This window comes from Chamaea fasciata, unplaced genomic scaffold (genome assembly GCF_029207755.1).
Source record: "Chamaea fasciata isolate MVZ Bird 193981 ecotype frontalis unplaced genomic scaffold, bChaFas1.0.hap1 SCAF_1032, whole genome shotgun sequence".
Classification (NCBI taxonomy): Eukaryota; Metazoa; Chordata; class Aves; order Passeriformes; family Sylviidae; genus Chamaea; species Chamaea fasciata.
The window spans coordinates 14,960-34,108 of NW_027095117.1; the positions used below are offsets into that span (position 1 = coordinate 14,960).

The following is a 19,149-nucleotide window of genomic DNA, read 5'->3' on the forward strand; positions in this document are numbered from 1 at the left end:
GAAATGGGAAAATTTGGGGGGGGAAATGGGAATTTTTTTGGGGGGAAAAAAGGGATTTTTGGGGGAGAAAAAAGGGATTTTAGGGGGAAAATTTGGGATTTTTAGGGGGAAAAATTGGGATTTTAGGAGGGGAAAAAAAGGGAATTTTATGGGGGGAAAAAAGGGAATTTTGGGGGGAGAAAAAAAGGGATTTTGGGGGGAAAAATTGGGATTTTTAGGGAGAAAAACTGAGATTTTAGGAGGGGAAAAAAAGGGAATTTTTTGGGGGGGGAAAACCAAGATTTGGGGGGAAAAAAAAGGGATTTTTTTGGGGGAAAAAAGGGAATTTTGGGGGGAAAAAATTGGAATTTTGGAGGGAAAAAAGGGGAATTTTGGGAGGAAAAAATCGGAATTTTGGAGGGTGGCGTGGGGGGGGCTGAGAGTTCTCCGACCCCCCCCCCCCAAAATTTGGGGATTTTAGGAGAAGAAAAAAAAAAAAGGGCGTGACCGGCCCCTCCCCCACCCCCCAACCCAAATTTTTTGGGCTCCTCCAGGGGTGGGGGGTGGGGGGGGAGGGGTGACCCGCCCTCGATTCCCGCCAAAATCGAGGTCCGGGGAGGGTCCTTTGGGATCCGGCCGAGATCTGTGAGGTTTTTTTGGGAAGCCGAATTCCCGAATTTAGCTCCAGCTCCCAAAAAAAAGCCTCCTCCCAAGCGGCGCGGCCCCTTTAAGAAAAACCCCGCCCACCGAGCCTCATTTGCATAGCCGCGCCCGTTGCCGCAGGGCGAGGCCACGCCTCCTCGCCATTAAAATCAATGCGCGCTTAAGCCGCGCCCCCTCTGTAGAAATCAATGGGGTGTTAAACCACGCCCCCTCCATGGAAATAAATGCGATGCAAAACCACGCCCCCTCCGTAGAGGAAGGGGCGCTTTAGCCACGCCCCCTCCATATAATCAATGGGTGATTAAACCGCGCCCCCTCAATAGAAAGTAATGGGAATGGAACGCGCCCCCTTTAAGCCACGCCCCCCTCAGGGCCCTTCCCCTCATTTGCCGCAATGCCGAGGCCACGCCCCTCCGCCCTCCAAGCCGCGCCCATCGCGCTAAGCCACGCCCCCTCTCCGGCTGCCGCGGGGCCCGGCCGAGTGTCCGAGTGTCCGTGGGTCCGGCCGAGTGTCCGGAGTGTCCGTGGCTCCGCCCGGAGTGGCCGGAGGAGTGTCCGCGGGGCTGTCCGCCCTCTGTCCGTGGGGCCGGCCGCGTGTCCGAGTGTCCGAGCCGTGGCCGGAGGGTTCAGGTCAGTGCTGGGCGTGAGGGGGGAGGGTTCGGTGTGAGCCCGTGGCTGTGTCCGAGTGTCCGTGTGTCCGTGTGTCCGTGGGTGTGTCCGTGTGTCCACCCCTGTGTCCGGCTGTGGGTGTGTCCATGTGTCCATTCCTGTGTCCACCCCCGTGTCCGTGTGTCCATCCCTGTGTCCACTCCCGTGTCCGGCTGTGGGTGTGTCCGTGTGTCCATCCCCGTGTCCACTCCCGTGTCCGTGTGTCCATTCCTGTGTCCACCCCCGTGTCCGTGTGTCCATTCCTGTGTCCACCCCCGTGTCCGTGTGTCCACTCCTGTGTCCAGCTGTGGGTGTGTCCGTGTGTCCATTCCTGTGTCCACCCCTGTGTCCGTGTGTCCATCCCCGTGTCCACTCCTGTGTCCATCCCTGTGTCCGTGGGTGTGTCCGAGTGTCCGAGTGTCCGTGGGTGTGTCCGTGTGTCCAACCCCGTGTCCAGCTGTGGGTGTGTCCCCATGTCCATCCCTGTGTCCACCCCCGTGTCCGTGTGTCCACTCCTGTGTCCACCCCCGTGTCCGTGTGTCCACCCCTGTGTCCACTCCTGTGTCCACCCCCGTGTCCGTGTGTCCATCCCCGTGTCCACTCCCATGTCCAGCTGTGGGTGTGTCCATGTGTCCATCCCCGTGTCCACCCCTGTGTCCAGCTGTGGGTGTGTCCGTGTGTCCACTCCTGTGTCCACCCCTGTGTCCGTGGCTCTGTCCCTGCGTCCATCCCGGTGTCCATCCCGGTGTCCATCCCTGTGTCCACTCCTGTGTCCACTCCAGTGTCCGGCTGTGGGTGTGTCCGTGTGTCCACCCCTGTGTCCATCCCTGTGTCCACCCCTGTGTCCATCCCTGTGTCCACCCCTGTGTCCGTGGCTCTGTCCCTGCGTCCATCCCGGTGTCCGTGGGTCCGGCCATGGCTCTGTCCTTGTGTCCATCCAGGTGTCCACGAGTCTGGGAGACCGTCCACGCATCTGTCCAGGTGTCCAGATGTCCATCCAGATGTCCAAGTGTCCAGCCAGGTGTCCAGGTGTCCAGGTGTCCATCCAGATGTCCAAGTGTCCATCCAGACGTCCAGGTGTCCAGGTGTCCATCCAGATGTCCAAGTGTCCAGCCAGGTGTCCATCCAGACGTCCAGGTGTCCGGATGTCCAGGTGTCCATCCAGCTGACCATTCAGGTGTCCACCCAGATGTCCAGGTGTCCATCCAGATGTCCAGGTGTCCAGGTGTCCACCCAGATGTCCAGGTGTCCATCCAGATGTCCAGGTGTCCAGGTGTCCACCCAGATGTCCAGATGTCCATCCAGATGTCCAAGTGTCCAGCCGGGTGTCCATCCAGGTGTCCCTGTGTCCATTCTGGTGTCCATCCCTGTGTCCATCTGGATGTCCAGGTGTCCATCCAGATGTCCAAGTGTCCACCCAGGTGTCCATCTCACCTTTCTCCTCTCTCTCCAGAGGTGTCCAGGTGTCCAGGTGTCCATCGATGGCGCTGGCCGAGCCGGACCCCTCAGTGGCTGGAGATGTGGGAGTGTCCGGCCGGTGTCCAGGTGTCCATCCAGGTGTCCAGGTGTCTCTCCAGGTGTCCAGGTGTCCATCGATGGCGCTGGCCGAGCCGGACCCCTCAGTGGCTGGAGATGTGGGAGTGTCCGGCCGGTGTCCAGGTGTCCATCCAGGTGTCCAGGTGTCTCTCCAGGTGTCCAGGTGTCCATCTCACCTCTCCCTCCCCCACAGGTGTCCACCCAGGTGTCCAGGTGTCCACCCAGGTGTCCAGGTGTCCATTCAGGTGTCCAGGTGTCCACCCAGGTGTCCATCTCACCTCTCCCTCCCCCACAGGTGTCCACCCAGGTGTCCAGGTGTCCATCGATGGCGCTGGCCGAGCCGGACCGCTCGGTGGCCGGAGGCGTGGGAGTGTCCGGCCGGTGTCCAGGTGTCCATTCAGGTGTCCAGGTGTCCACCCAGGTGTCCATCTCACCTCTCTCTCCCCCACAGGTGTCCATCTGTCCACCCAGGTGTCCATCGATGGCGCTGGCCGAGCCAGACCGCTCGGTGGCCGGAGGCGTGGGAGTGTCCGGCCGGCCGCTCTTCTGCCGCCGGGGGGCGCTGCGGCACAAGGTGGTGCACGAGGTGAAGAGTCACCGCTTCACGGCCAGGTTCTTCAAACAGCCCACCTTCTGCAGCCACTGCACCGACTTCATCTGGTCAGTTGGTCACCTGGGGTCACCTGGGGTCACCTGGGCTCACCTGGGGTCACCTGGGGTCACCTGGGGAGGTCACACACCTGAGGGGTCACACCCAACATGGCGGGTTCTTCAAACAGCCCACCTTCTGCAGCCACTGCACCGACTTCATCTGGTCAGCTGGTCACCTGGGGTCACCTGAGGGGTCATCGGGTCACCTGGGCTCACCTGGGGTCACCTGGGGGGGTCACACACCTGAGGGGTCACACCCAACGTGGCGGGTTCTTCAAGGAACCGAACACCTGGACACACCTGGGAGGTCACCTGGGGTCACCTGGACACACCTGGGGTCACGTGTGGTCACCTTAGGGGTCACCTGGGGTCATCTGTGTGTCCCAGATAACCCCACTTGTGTCTCAGGTGTGTCCCCAGGTGTCCCCAGGTGTCCCCAGGTGTGTCCAGGTGTGTCCAGGTGTCCCCAGCTGTCCCCAGGTGTGTCCCAGGTGTCCCAGGTGTGTCCAGGTGTGTCCAGGTGTCCCCAGGTGTGTCCCAGGTGTCCCCAGGTGTGTCCCAGGTGTGTCCAGGTGTGTCCCAGGTGTCCCCAGCTGTCCCCAGGTGTGTCCCAGGTGTGTCCAGGTGTGTCCAGGTGTCCCCAGGTGTCCCCAGGTGTCCCCAGGTGTGTCCCAGGTGTGTCCCAGGTGTGTCCCAGGTGTCCCCAGCTGTCCCCAGGTGTGTCCCAGGTGTCCCCAGGTGTGTCCCAGGTGTCCCCAGGTGTCCCCAGGTGTCCCCAGGTGTGTCCAGGTGTCCCCAGGTGTGTCCAGGTGTCCCCAGCTGTCCCCAGGTGTGTCCCAGGTGTCCCCAGGTGTCCCCAGGTGTGTCCAGGTGTGTCCCCAGGTGTCCCCAGGTGTCCCCAAGTGTCCCCAGGTGTGTCCAGGTGTGTCCCAGGTGACCTCAGGTGACCCCTCCCCGTTTCTCTCCCCAGGGGCATCGGCAAGCAGGGCCTGCAGTGCATGGGTGAGACACGCCCCCAAAATCCCCCCAGTTTTTACCCAGAATTCCCCCAAAATCCCCCAAATTTTACCCACAATTCCCCCAAAATCTTCCCAAATTTTACCCAGAATTCCCCCAAAATCTTCCCAAATTTTACCCACAATTCCCCCAAAATCTTCCCAAATTTTACCCAGAATTCCCCCCAAATCCCCCAAATTTTACCCAGAATTCCCCCAAATTTTACCCAGAATTCCCCCCAAATCCCCCAAATTTTACCCACAATTCCCCCAAAATCTCCCAAAATTCCCCCAAAATTCCTCCCAGGACCCCCCAAAATCCCGGAATTCCCCAAATTTCCCCCCAAATCCCCAAAATCCCCAAATTTCCCCCCAAATTCCCCCTCGGCTGTTGCCGGGGAACAGCCCGGGTTGCCGTGGCAACGCTGCCCCGCCTGTCAATCACCGCCCCGGCCACGCCCACCCCAAATTTGGGGGAAATTTGGGAAAATTTTGGGGGTGAATTCGGGGGAATTTTGGGGGATTCTGGGAGGTTTTTTTGGGGAATTTTGGGGATTTTGGGGGGAAATTCGGGAAAATTTGGGGAATTTTTGGAATTTGGGGGGAAATTTTGGAGGATTTGGGTGGAAATTTGGGGGGAATTTTGGGGGGAATTTGGGGATTCTCAGAGGTAAATTTGGGATTTGGGAGGCGCTTCCTGGGAGGGATTTTTGGGAAAAATTTGGGGGATTTTTTTGGGGAAGATTTGGGGGGATTTGGGGAAGAACTTGGGCAAAATTTGGAGGAATTTGGGCGTTTTAAGGGGAGATTTGGGGGCTCCTGGGCTGAATTTTGGGAATTCCTGCGGGAATTCTGTAGAAATTTGGGAAATTTGGGGAAACTTGGGGAAATTTTGGGAGTTTTTGGTCCCTTTTTTTCGCAGTTTGCAGTTTTGTGGTTCACAAACGTTGCCACGAGTTCGTCACCTTCGAATGTCCCGGCGCCGGGAAGGGACCCCAGACCGACGTGAGTCCCCAAAATTCCCAAAATTCCCAAAATTCCCAAAAATCCCCAGAACTTTCCCCTTCCCGGACCCAAATTTCACCTTTTTTTCCCCTTAAACCCGTGAAAATTTCACCAAAAATCTCCATTTTCCCCCCAAAATCTCCCTTTTTCCCTAAAATCTCCATTTTTCCCCCAAAAAACTTGAGGTTTTTTCCAAAAACTTCCAAAATTCCCCAAAATTTCCCCTCTAAATCCCCAAATTCGGCCGTTTTCACCAAAAATCTCCCGGTTCTTTCACCAAAATTTCAGTTTTTTCACCCAAAACTTTGGGATTTTTTCCCGAAACCTCCAAAACTCCCCAAAATTCCCCAAAATTCCCCAAAATTCCCTTTCCAAGCCCCAGAATTTGCCCGTTTTTCCCCTTAAAATCTCCATTTTCCCACCCAAAATCTCCGTTTTTCCACCCAAAATCTCCGTTTTTTCACCCAAAATCTCCATTTTTTCCCCAAATTTCCGGTTTTTTCCCCAAAATCTCTGGAATTCACCCCAAATTTCCCCGCCAGGACCCCCGGAACAAGCACAAGTTCAAGGTTCACAGCTACAGCTGCCAGGACCCCAAAATTTCCCCTCTAAATCCCCAAATTCGGCCGTTTTCACCAAAAATCTCCCGTTTTTTCACCAAAATTTCAGTTTTTTCACCCCAAACTTTGGGATTTTTTCCCGAAACCTCCAAAACTCCCCAAAATTCCCCAAAATTCCCCAAAATTCCCCTTCCAAGCCCCAGAATTTGCCCATTTTTCCACCCAAAATCTCCGTTTTTCCACCCAAAATCTCCGTTTTTCCACCCAAAATCTTCGTTTTTTCACCCAAAAATCTCCATTTTTTTCCCCAAATTTCCGTTTTTTTCCCCAAATCTCTGGAATTCACCCCAAATTTCCCCGCCAGGACCCCCGGAACAAGCACAAGTTCAAGGTTCACAGCTACAGCAGCCCCACGTTCTGCGACCACTGCGGCTCCCTCCTCTACGGCCTCGTGCACCAGGGCATGAAATGCTCCTGTGAGTCCCCAGATTTTGGGGGGAATTTGGGCAAATTTGGGCAAATTTGGGGAAAATCGGGATTTTTGGGGGGGTTTGGGGGAAAAATCGAGGAGGTTTTGGGGGGAATTTGGGGGTTTTTAATGGAATTTTTGGGGGGTTTAAGGATTTTTTTTGGGGGGGGGGGGGAGAGATTTCTTGGGAGGATTCCGGGGATTTTGGGGAAATTTGGGGGAAATTTTTGGGATCTGGGAAGAATTTGGGGAGAATTTGGGAACATTTTGGGGGGAAATTTTGGGGAATTTTTGGGGGGATTTTAAGGGAACTTTGGGGGGATTTGGGGGGATTTTTTTTAAAGGATTTTTGGGGGGATTCGGGAAATTTTGGGGGTTTTCAAGGAGTTTTTTTGGGTTTGTTTGGGTTTTTTTTTCATTTCCAGGCTGTGAGATGAAACGCTGCGTGCAGCCTGTGCCCAGAAATCCCCAAAATCCTCAAAAATCCTCCAAAAAAATCCCACAAAAAATTCCCTAAAAATTCCCCAAACAATCCCAAAACCCCAAAACAGCCCCAAAATCCAACCCCCCCCAAAAATGCCACAAATTGAAAAAAAAATCCAAGAAAAAGGCAAAAAAACCCAAAAAATGGCCAAAAAAATACAAAAAAGTGGCAAAAAAATCCAAAAAAAAGGGAGAAAAAAATTCCAAAAAATTGGCAAAAAAATTCCAAAAAAATCTGCAAAAAATTACAAAAAATGGCAAAAAAAATTCCAAAAAAATCTGCAAAAAATTACAAAAAAAGGCAAAAAAATTCCAAAAAATGGCCGAAAAAATTCCAAAAAATGCCAAAAACCCCCCCAAAAATGGCCGAAAAAATCCAAAAAATTGGGAAAAAATTCCCCGAAATTCCCCGAATCCCCGAAACCCCCCAGGTTCGCGAACTTTGATGTTTCCCCTCGTTGCAGGCTGTGAGATGAACGTTCACAAGCGCTGCGTGCAGTCCGTGCCCAGAAATCCCCAAAATCCTCAAAAATCCTCCAAAAAAACCCCACAAAAAATTCCCTAAAAATTCCCCAGACAATCCCAAAACCCCAAAACAGCCCCAAAATCCAACCCCCCCCCCAAAATGCCACAAATTGAAAAAAAAATCAAAAAAAAGGCAAAAAACCCCAAAAAAATGGCCAAAAAAATACAAAAAAGTGGCAAAAAAATCCAAAAAAAGGGAGAAAAAATTCCAAAAAATTGGCAAAAAAATTACCAAAAAATCTGCAAAAAATTACAAAAAATGGCAAAAAAAATTCCAAAAAAATCTGCAAAAAATTACAAAAAAAGGCAAAAAAATTCCAAAAAATGGCCGAAAAAATTCCAAAAAATGCCAAAACCCCCCCCAAAAATGGCCGAAAAAATCCAAAAAAATGGGAAAAAATTCCCCGAAATTCCCCGAATCCCCGAAACCCCCCAGATTCGCGAACTTTGATGTTTCCCCTCGTTTCAGGCTGTGAGATGAACGTTCACAAGCGCTGCGTGCAGTCCGTGCCCAGCCTGTGCGGGGTGGATCACACCGAGCGCCGCGGACGGCTCCAGATCCGCATCCAGGCCCTGCCCGGGGAGCAGCTCCACGTCACCGGTACCCCCAAATTCCCAAAAAATCGGGGAATTCCCGAAAGAATCCCATGGGAATGATTACAGGAATTCCAGGGGGGGAAAAATAAAAAAAATCCGGGTGAAAATGAGGGAAAAACGGGGCTGGAATTGGCGGAAATTCCCCCAAAAAGAAAAAAAAATTCCCCCAAAAAAATCCCAGAAAAATTCCCCCAAAAAATCCCAAAAAATCCCAAAAAAATCCCAAAAAATCCGGGTTAAAATGAGGGAAAAACGGGGCTGGAATTGGCGGAAATTCCCCCAAAAAGAAAAAAAATTCCCCCCAAAAAATCCCAAAAAATCCGGGTGAAAATGAGGGAAAAACGGGGCTGGAATTGGCGGAAATTCCCCCAAAGAGAAAAAAAATTCCCCCAAAAAAATCCCAGAAAAATTCCCCGAAAAAATCCCAAAAAATCCCAAAAAATCCGGGCAAAAATGAGGGAAAAACGAGAGGAAAAACGAGGCTGGAATTCACGGAAATTCCCCCAAAGAGAAAAAAAAAAATCCCCCAAAAAATCCCAGAAAAATTCCCCGAAAAAATCCCAAAAAATCCCAAAAAATCCCAAAAAATCCGCGTGAAAATGAGGGAAAAACGGGGCTGGAATTGGCGGAAATTCCCCCAAAAAGAAAAAAAAATTCCCCCCAAAAAATCCCAGAAAAATTCCCCCAAAAAATCCCAAAAAATCCCAAAAAATCCCAAAAAATCCGGGTTAAAATGAGGGAAAAACGGGGCTGGAATTGGCGGAAATTCCCCCAAAAAGAAAAAAAAGTTCCCCCAAAAAAATCCCTGAAAAATTCCCCGAAAAAATCCCAAAAAATCCAAAAAAATCCCGGCAAAAATGAGGGAAAAACGAGAGGAAAAACGGGGCTGGAATTGGCGGAAATTCCCCCCAAAATAAAAGAAAAAATTGCCCAAAAAATCCCAAAAAATCCGGGCAAAAACGAGGGAAAAAATGGGGCCGGAATTCCTGAAGAAATTCCTCAAAAATCCCTCGGAATCTTCCCCTCCCCCAAAAAATCCTCGGGAATTCCTAAAAAAAAAAAAATCCTTTCACCCCAAATTCTGGAATTTTCCAGGGAGAGAAGCCCAGGAGCTGATCCCGAAATTTCTTGGATCCCAAATCCCAAAACCTCCCCTAAAAATCCCAATTTTTTTTTGTCGTAATTTCACCGTTTTGCCAAATTTTCACCTTTTTTTCCCAGATTTTTTTGCCCAAAATCCCGGAATTTTTCCCCCCAAAATTCCAGAGTTTTTTTTTCCAGTGGGAAAAATCCAGCCCCTGATCCTAAAACCTTTTAGATCCCAAATCCCAAAAATTGCCCCAAAATTCCCATTTTTTGCCCATTTTTCGTCGTAATTTCACCGTTTTGCCAAATTTCCGCCTTTTTTTCCCAGATTTTTGCCCAAAATCCCGGAATTTTTCCCCCAAAATTCCGGGATTTTTTTTTCCAGTGGGACCATCCCAGCCCCCGATCCTAAACCCTTTTCGATCCCAAAAACCGCCCCCAAAATTCCCATTTTTTGCCCGTTTTTCGTCGTAATCTCGTCGTTTCCCATCGGATTTTCACCATTTTTTTTTTCCCCTCCCCGAATCCCATTTTTTTTCCCCCCAAATCCGCAGTGGGGGAAGCCCGGAACCTGATCCCGATGGATCCCAACGGGCTCTCGGATCCCTACGTGAAGCTGAAGCTGATCCCGGATCCCAAGAACGTCTCCAAGCAGAAAACGCGGACGGTGAAGGCGACGCTGAACCCCGTGTGGAACGAGGCCTTCCTCTTGTGAGGGAAACGGGGGAAAAAACGGGGAAAACGGGCCCAAAAAAATGGGAAAAATGGGAAAAATGATTGGGGGGAAAAGGAGGAAAAGGAAAAAAAAACTGGGTGGAAAAAGGAGAAAAAACGGGGGAAAAATGAGGTAAAAAAGGGGGAAAAATGGGGAAAATTGAGGTGGAAAAGGGGGAGAAAACCAGGAAAAATCTGGGGGGGAAAAAATGGGAAAACTTCAGGAGAAAATGGGAGGGAAAAAATTAGGAAAAGTTTGGGGGCGATCCGGGGGAAAAAATGGGAAAAACTGGGGGAAAAAATCAGGGAAAATCCAAGAGGAAAAAGGGGGAAAAAAAACAGGAAAAATAAGGAATGAGGGAAATGGAAATAAAGAATCCAGGGAAAAATGTGGGGGAAATGGGGTGAAATAAGATTGGGATTGACGGGGGGAAGGAGGTTTTCCTCTTGTGAGGGGAAAAAATGGGAAAAATGGGGAAAAAAAATTGGGAATGATGGGGGAGAGGAAGGGGAAAAAATGGGGGAAAAAAGACAAAAAATGGGGAAAAATTGGAGAGGAAATGGGGGGAAAATGAGGGTTAAAAGGGGAAAATCGGGAAAAATCTGGGGGGGAAAATCCAGAGGGAAAAGGGGAGAAAGAGCGGGAAAAACCGGAGGGAAAACCGGGAAAAATCCGGGGGAAAATCGGGGGAAGAAGGGAAAAATTCAGGGAAAAAAGTGAGGAAAAAGAATCAGAAAAAATCAGTGAAAAAAGGGGAAAATGGGAAAAATCCGGGGGGAAAAATCGGGGGAAGAAGGGAAAAATTCAGGGAAAAAAGTGAGGAAAAAGAATCAGAAAAAATCGGGAAAAAAGGGGAAAATGGGAAAAATCCGGGGGAAAAATTGGGGGAAGAAGGGAAAAATTCAGGGAAAAAAGTGAGGAAAAAAATTAGAAAAAATCAGGGGAAAAAAGGGAAAAATGGGGAAAAAAAGGGGAAAAATCAGGAAAAAAAAAGAGAAAAACGGGGAAAAAATCAGGAAAAGAAGAGAAAAAAAATGAGAAAAAGAAAAGAAAAAAAATCAGGAAAAACCTTGAAAATTCAGGGAAAAAAACCAGAAAAAATTCAGGAAATTCCCAGAATCACCCAGAAATTCCCCGGTTTCCCCCCAAACTTCTGGAATTTCCCGAAAATTCCCGGTTTGTTTTTTTTTTGCAGCACTCTGAGGCCGGGGGACTCGGAGCGGCGCCTCTCGGTGGAGGTTTGGGATTGGGATCGAACGTCGCGCAACGATTTCATGGGCGCCATGAGCTTCGGGGTGGCCGAGCTGCTCAAGGGACACGTGGATGGATGGTGAAAATTTGGGAATTTCGGGGGGGGGGAATTGGGGGGAATTGGGGGGATTTCGGGCAAAAATCAGAATTTTTTTGGAATTTTTTTGGAATTTTTTTGGAATTTTTTTGAATTTTTTTTTAAATTTTTTTGAATTTTTTTGAAATTTTTTTGCATTTTTTTGGAATGTTTTGAAATGTTTTTCAATTTTTCCCCAATGTTTTTTGAATTTTTTTGGATTTTAAAAATTTTTTAAAATATTTTTAAATGTTTTCAATTTTTTTTTATTTTTTTGAAATTTTTTGGAATAATTTTTGAATTTTTCCCAATTTTTTCGATTTATTCGAATTTTTTTTCGAAATTTTTTCGATTTTTTTATTTTTTAAATTTTTGAATTTTTTAGAATTTTTTAGAATTTTTTTGATTTTTTTCGAATTTTTTTAGTTTTAAAGATGTTTTTGGATTTTTTTGATTTTTTTGAATCTTTTAAATTATTTTTGCTTTTTTTTCAATTTTTAATTTTTTTCCGATTTTTTCAATTTATTCAATATTTTTTGAAATTTTTTCGAATTTTTTGAATTTTTTAGAATTTTTTCAAAGTTTTTTGAATTTTTTGGATTTTTTCTCGAATTTTTTCGAATTTTTTTCAAATTTTTTGGGAATTTTATCGAGTTTTTAGGGGGGTTTTGGGGGCCTTTAAACAGAATTTTTTTAGGGAATTTTTAGGGAGTTTTCTGGGCAAAAATTGGAGTTTTTTCCATTTTTTTCCTGGTTTTCTTTCAATTTTTTTTCAAAATCTTTAAAAATTTCTTCCAAATTTTTCGGGGATTTTTGGGGGATGTTGAAAGGGAATTTTGGGGATTTTTTTGGGAGTTTTTCGGCATTTTTTATTATTATTTTTCAAACTTTTAAAATTCTGATTTCTTTTCCGATTTTTTAGGGGGGGAGGGGAATTTCGGGATTTTTGGGACAAATTCGAGGAGAAACTCCCCCAAACCTCCCAAATTTGTCCCAAAATTCCCCAAAATCCCCGAATTTTGCAGGTTTAAGCTGTTGAACCAGGAGGAGGGGGAATATTACAACGTCCCCGTGGCCGACACCGACGACTGCGGCCTCCGGCCAAAATTCGAGGTTTGGGAGCCCCAAAATCCCCCAAAATTCCCCAAAATCCCCCAAAATTCCAAAATTTCCAGAAGAATCCGAAACCCCAAAAAAATCCAGCCCAAAAACTAAAAAAAAAAACCACAAAAAAAAGAAAAAGCCCCAAAATGACCCAAATTTGAGGTTTGGGAGCCCCAAAAATTCAAAATTTTCCCCCAAATTCCCCAAAATTCCCCAAAATTCCCCAAATCCAAAAAATCCCGAAAGAAACCCCCCCGAAAACACCCAAAATGACCCAAATTTGGAGGTTTTGGACCCTCCAAAATTCCTCCAAATTCCCCCCAAAAATCCCCGAAATTGCCCAAAAGTCAAAGAAATTCCCCAAATTCCCCAAATTCCCCAAATTCCCCCGGATTGTTTCGGTCTCTTCCAGGCCTGCAATTACCCCCTGGAGCTCTACGAGGTAAAAATGGGGAGAAAAGGGGGAAAAATGGGAAAACTGGGGGAAAATGTGGGGAAAAGGGGGAAAATGGGGAAGATTTGGGGAAAATTGGGGGAAAATTGGGGGAAAATTGGGGGGAAATGGGAAAAATTGGGAAAATTTGTGGAAAAATGGGGAAAATTGGGGGAAACTTGGAAAATTTGTGGGAAAATGGGAAAAATTGGGAAAGTTTGTGGAAAAAATGGGGAAAATTGGGGGAAGATTGGGGGAAAATGGGAAAAACTTGGAAAATTTGCGGGAAAATGGGAAAAATTGGGAAAACTTGTGGAAAAATGGGGAAAATTCAGGGGAAATTGGGGGAAAATGGGAAAAATTTGGGGGAGGAAAGGGGAAAATGGGGGAAAAAAACTGGGAAAGTTTGGGGGGAAAATATTGGGGAAAAATTGAGGGAAAAAAGGGGGAAATTGGGAAAAACTGGCAAAAATGGGGGGGGAAAGGGGTAAAAAGGGGGAAAAAAGGGGGAAAAAAAGGGGAGAAATTGGGAAAAATGGGGAAAAAAAGATGGGGAAGGTTGTGGAAAATCTGTGGGGGAAAATTGGGGAAATTTGGGAAAAAAATGGGCAAAAAAAAGTGGGAAAATGGGGTAAAAAAGCCCCGAAAAAGGGGGAAAAAGGGGAAAACTGTGGGAAAAACCGGCAAAAAGGGGGAAAAATGGGGAAAAAACCGGGAAAAATTGGGAGAAATGGTGAAAACCTTTGGAATGTTTGTGGTGGTTTTGCAGAAGGTGCGGCGGGGCCCCGGCCCCGCCCCCGCCCTGGGCCCCTCCCCCCTCCCCTCCCCCACCGAGGCCAAGCGGAGCCTCCTGGGCAGCGGCCGCTCCCACCTGGGCGACTTCACCTTCCTCATGGTGCTGGGGAAAGGCAGCTTTGGAAAGGTGAGAGCCCCGGGATTCCCGAAATTCCCAAAAAAATTCCCGAAAAAAAATTCCCGAAAAAAATTCCCAAAGAAAACGGGGCGAAAATAGCAAAAAAAAACTTGGCCCCAAGATGCCTCAAAATCAACCCAAAATAAGCCCAAATCAACCCAAACTGAGCTGGGAGCTCAGCGAGATCCTGAAATTCACAAAATTCCAAAACAATTCCCGGAATTCCGAAGAAATTTCCCGAAAAAAACGGGAGGGAAAATGGCGAAGAACAACCCAAATAAGGGAAAAATTTTGATCCAAAATCACCCGAAACTCACCTGGGCAAGTTCACCTTCCTCGCGGTGCTGGGGGAAGGGGCAGCTTGGGAAAGGTGAGAGTCCAAAATTCCTGAAATTCCCCCCAAAAATTCCCGAAATTCCCCCCAAAAATTCCCGAAATTCCCCCCAAAAAATCCTCCCCCCCCCCCCAAAAAAAAGGTGCAAAAAAGGCCCCAAAATGCCTCAAAACCAACCCGAAAGTCACCAGGACGCACCTGGAGGAGGCGAGATTCCCCCCAAATTCCCGAAAATTCCCGGACGATTCGTGGAATTTCCCAGAAAACTCTGTGAAAAAAAAAAAAAAAAAAAAAAACCAACAAAAAACAAACCAAAAAAATCGAAAGAAAACGGGAAAAAAAATGCTAAAAAATTCCCCGCCCCCGTCCCAAAATTCCCCCGAATTCCCTGGAGCATTCCGGAATTCCCGGAGCAGGTGATGCTGGCGGAGCGGCGGGGCTCGGCCGAGCTCTTCGCCATCAAGATCCTGAAGAAGGACGTGGTGGTGCAGGACGACGACGCCGCCTCCACGCTGGTGGAGAGGCGGGTGCTGGCCCTGGGGCCCCGCCCCCACTTCCTCACGCACCTGCACTCCACCTTCCAGACCCCCGTGAGCAACTGGGAGGGACTGGGAGTGAACTGGGAGGGACTGGGGGGGACTGGGAATGAACTGGGAGGGACTGGGGGGGACTGGAAAGGAACTGGGAGGGACTGGGGGGGACTGGGAATGAACTGGGAGGGACTGGGGGGGGGCTGGGAGCCAATGGGAGCCAATGGGAACCAATGGGAGCCAATGGGAGCCAATGGGAGCCAATGGGAACCAATGGGAGCCAATGGGAGCCAATGGGAGCCAATGGGAATCAATGGGAGCCAATGGGAGCCAATGGGAACCAATGGGAATCAGTGGAGTTAATGGGAATCAATGGGGTCCAATGGGAGCCAATGGGAGCCAATGGGAGTCAATGGGGGCCAATGGGAATCAATGGGGACCAATGGCAATCAGTGGGAGCCAATGGGAACCAATTGGAATCAATGGGAGCCAATGGGAATCAGTGGGAGTTAATGGGAGCCAATGGGAGCCAATGGGAATCAATGGGAGCCAATGCGAAATCAGTGGGAGTTAATGGGGATCAATGGGGGCCAATGGGAATCAATGGGAGTTAATGGGAGCCAATGGGAGCCAATGGGAGCCAATGGGAATCAATGGGGACCAATGGCAATCAGTGGGAGCCAATGGGAACCAATGGGAATCAGTGGGAGCCAATGGGAATCAATGGGAGCCAATGGGAATCAATGGGAGTTAATGGGAGCCAATGGGAGTTAATGGGAATCAATGGGAGCCAATGGGAATCCCTGGGAGCCAATGGGATTCAATGGGAGTTAATGGGAATCGATGGGAGCCAATGGGAATCAACGGGAGCCAATGGGGTTCAATGGGAGTTAATGGCAGCCAATGGGAATCAATGGGAGAGGAGATTTCAGTTGTAGTGGGACGGACTGGGATGAACTGGGATGAACTGGGATGAACTGGAATGAACTGGGAATGAACTGGGATGAACTGGGACAAACTGGGACAAACTGGGACGAACTGGGACGAACTGGGAATGAACTGGGATGACCTTTGCCTGTTCCTGGCTCTTTTCGCCGCCAGAATCTTCATTTGGGGCTGGAATTTTTGGGGAATTCCGGGGGAATTCAGGGATTTGGGGGCTCTGGGCTGAACTGGGAGGGGGCCGGGAGTGAACTGGTCCAAACTGGGACGAACTGGTGCGAACTGGGCGGCAGGACCGGCTGTACTTTGTGATGGAGTACGTCACCGGGGGCGACCTCATGTACCACATCCAGCAGGTCGGCAAGTTCAAGGAGCCGCACGCGGCGTGAGTGAGAGCCCCCCCCCCCCAAAATCCCGGGATTTAGCCCCGAAATGTTCCCGGGAAATTCCCAGATTTCCGTGGGAAATTTGGGAAAAATCTCCCCCCAAAAAATCCGTTAAAATACACCAAAAATTCAGCCCAAAATCCACTTTGGGATACCAAAATTCCCGGAATTCTTCCCAAAAATGGCCTAAAATGTTCCTGGAAAATTCCCAGATTTCCGTGGGAAATTTGGGAAAAATCCCCCCAAAAAATCCATTAAAAACCACCAAAAATCCGTAAAATTCAGCCCAAAATCCACCTTGGGATTCCAGAATTCCTGGAATTCTTCCCCAAAAATGGCCCACAATATTCCCGGAAAATTCCCAAATTTCCTCAGGTTGGAACAAACGTGGGAAATTCGGGAAAAATCCCCCAAAATTCCATTAAAATAAGTCAAAATTCCCTGAAATTCAGCCCAAAATCCACCCCAGGACCCCGAAATTCCCAGATTTATGCCCAGAATATTCCCAGAAAATTCCCAAATTTTCCTTGGAGTGACTCGAAAGTGGAAAATTCCAGAAAATCCGGATTTTTCCCCTATTTTCCCCAACTTTTCCCGATTTTTCTACTGAATTTTCCCCTTTTTTCCTCCAGAATTTCCCTAATTTTCCCCAAAATTTCCCCAAATTTTTTCCCCATTTTTTCCTGATTTTTTCCCCATTTTTCCCCCAATTTTTCCCAACTTTTTCCCGATTTTTCCCATTTTTCCCCGCCCCAGGTTTTACGCGGCCGAAATCGCCATCGGTCTCTTCTTCCTGCACAACCAAGGGATCATCTACAGGTGAGCCCCAAAATTCCCAAAAATCCCCCCCCAAAACTTCCCAAAATGTCCCAAGAAAGTCCCGGAAAAAAACCCAAAAAATTCCCCCCAAATTCCAAAAAAATTCCCAAAAAAATTCCCAAAAAAACCCCAAAAAATCCCAAAAAATTCCCAAAAAATCCCAAAAAATTCCCAAAAAAATTCCAAATTCCCAAAATTCAAATAAACCGCGGAAAACCGCTGGAAAAAATTCCTTAAAATCCCCAAAATCGCCCAAAAAATCACCAAAAAATCACCGAAAAATCACCAAAAAATTGGAAAAAAACCCCCAAAATTCCCAAAAAATTCCCGAAAAAATTCCCAGAGTTTCGGGAATTCCCGGATTTTCCCATGCCAGGGACCTGAAGCTGGACAACGTGACGCCCTAAAAAAATCCCGAAATGTTCCCGAAAAATCCCTTAAAAATCAAAAAAACCCCCAAAAAAATCCCAAAAAATCCCAAAAATTCCCAAAATATCCAAAAAAATTCCCAAAAAAATTCCAAATTCCCAAAATTCAAATAAACTGCGGAAAACCGCTGGAAAAAATTCCATAAAATCCCCAAAATAGTCTTTAAAAAATGACAAAAAATCACCAAAAAATCACCAAAAAATCACCAAAAAATCGGAAAAAAACCCCCAAAAATTCCCGAAAAAATTCCCGAAAAATTCCCGGAGTTTCGGGAATTCCCGGATTTTCCGATGCCAGGGACCTGAAGCTGGACAACGTGATGCTGGACGCTCTGGGCCACGTGAAGATCACCGACTTCGGGATGTGCAAGGAGAACATTTTCCCGGGAAACACCACCAGGACTTTCTGTGGGACCCCCGATTACATCGCCCCCGAGGTGCCCGGAATTCCAGGAATTCCCAAATTTCCTGGAATTCCCAAAAAAAAAAAAAAAATCTGGGATTTTGTGGGGAAAAAATGGGATTTTTTGGGATTTTTTTGCAAATTTTTTTGGATCTTTTTGAAAATTTTTGAAAATTTTTTGAAATTTTTTTGGGTTTCGGGAGGTTTGTGGAGCCAGGATTTTTTTGGAATTCCGGAAATTCCTGGAATTCCCAAAGATTCTGGAGTGAGAAAACCCGAAAATTTGGAGATTTGGGGGGAAAAAAATCGAGATTTTTACTCCATTTTTCTGGGGGTTTTGGGGGCAATTCCCAATTTTTGGGAATTTCGGGATTTTTGGAGGTTTTGAGAATAATCTGGGATCCTAAAATTCCCGAAATTCCAGCGGAATACCCAAAAATCCCAGAAAAAAAAACAAAAAAAAACCCAAAAATCCAATTTTTACCCAATTTTTCCCGGGTTTTTTTGGGGAATTCCCAAATTTTGGGAATTTCTGGATTTTTGGGAATTTTGAGAATAATCTGGGATCCCAAAATTCCCGAAATTTCAGCGGAATACCCAAAAATCCCCGAAAAAAAAACCCCCAAAAATCCAATTTTTACCCGATTTTTCCCATTTTTTTGGGGGGGGGAATTCCCAAATTTTGGGAATTTCGGGATTTCGGGAATTTTGGGGATAATTTGGGCTCCGGAATTTGCAGATCATCGCCTACCAACCCTACGGCAAGTCCGTGGACTGGTGGTCCTTCGGCGTCCTCCTCTACGAGATGCTGGCCGGGCAGGTGAGGGACACCGGGGGGAAATTTGGGGAAATTTGGGGAAATTTGGGGAATTTTGGGGAATTTTGGGGAAATTTGGGAATTTTGGGGGGATTTGGGGGGGAATTTGGGGGGGGAAATTGGGCGAAATTGGGATTTTTGGGGGAATTTTTGGGGAATTTTGGGGGGAATTTGGGAAATTTTGGGGGATTTTTTTGGAAATTTGGGGAAGTTTGGGGAATTTGGGGGATTTTGGGGGGATTTGGGGGATTTGGGGTGAATTTTGGGGGGTTTTGGAGGGAAAATTGGAAAAAATTGGGATTTTTGGGGGATTTTGGGGAAAATTGGGAAATTTTGGGGATTTTTGGGGAAATTTGGAATTTTGGAGGGATTTGGGGGGAATTTGGGGGGGAAATTGGGTGAAATTGGGATTTTTAGGGGAATTTGGGGGAAATTTGGGAAATTTTGGGGGATTTTTTGGGAAGTTTGGGGAAGTTTGGGGAGATTTGGGAATTTTGGGGGGATTTGGGGGGAATTTTGGGAGTTTTTTGGGGAAAATTGGGCAAAATTGGGATTTTTTGGGGAATTTGGGGGAAATTTGGGAATTTTGGGGGGATTTGGGGGGATTTGGGGGGAATTTTGGGGGGGGAAATTGGGCGAAATTGGGATTTTTGGGGGATTTTTTTGGAAATTTTTGGGAAATTCGGGAAATTTGGGGGAAATTTTGGGGGAAATTTGGGAAAATTTGGGAATTTGGGGGGATTTGGGGGATTTGGGGTGAATTTTTGGGGTTTTGGGGGGGTTTTGGGGAAAATTGGGCAA

General features: G+C 47.7%; 1 protein-coding gene across 1 annotated transcript; it reads left to right on the plus strand.

The window, feature by feature from the left end:
- Positions 1 to 326: 326 nt before the first annotated feature.
- On the plus strand, positions 327 to 18,402 carry LOC136284503 (protein kinase C gamma type-like; the record flags this gene model as incomplete). The annotated part of the gene is made up of 16 exons (XM_066174844.1): positions 327 to 1,272; positions 2,232 to 3,486; positions 4,448 to 4,479; positions 5,395 to 5,477; positions 6,402 to 6,513; positions 7,984 to 8,115; positions 9,752 to 9,908; positions 11,108 to 11,242; positions 12,265 to 12,352; positions 12,756 to 12,785; positions 13,546 to 13,698; positions 14,440 to 14,613; positions 15,789 to 15,880; positions 16,638 to 16,700; positions 17,427 to 17,565; positions 18,271 to 18,402. Coding segments are annotated over exons 2-16 (2,529 nt in total), but the record flags the coding sequence as incomplete, so codon positions are not given.
- Between the last annotated feature and the right edge of the window lie 747 nt (positions 18,403 to 19,149).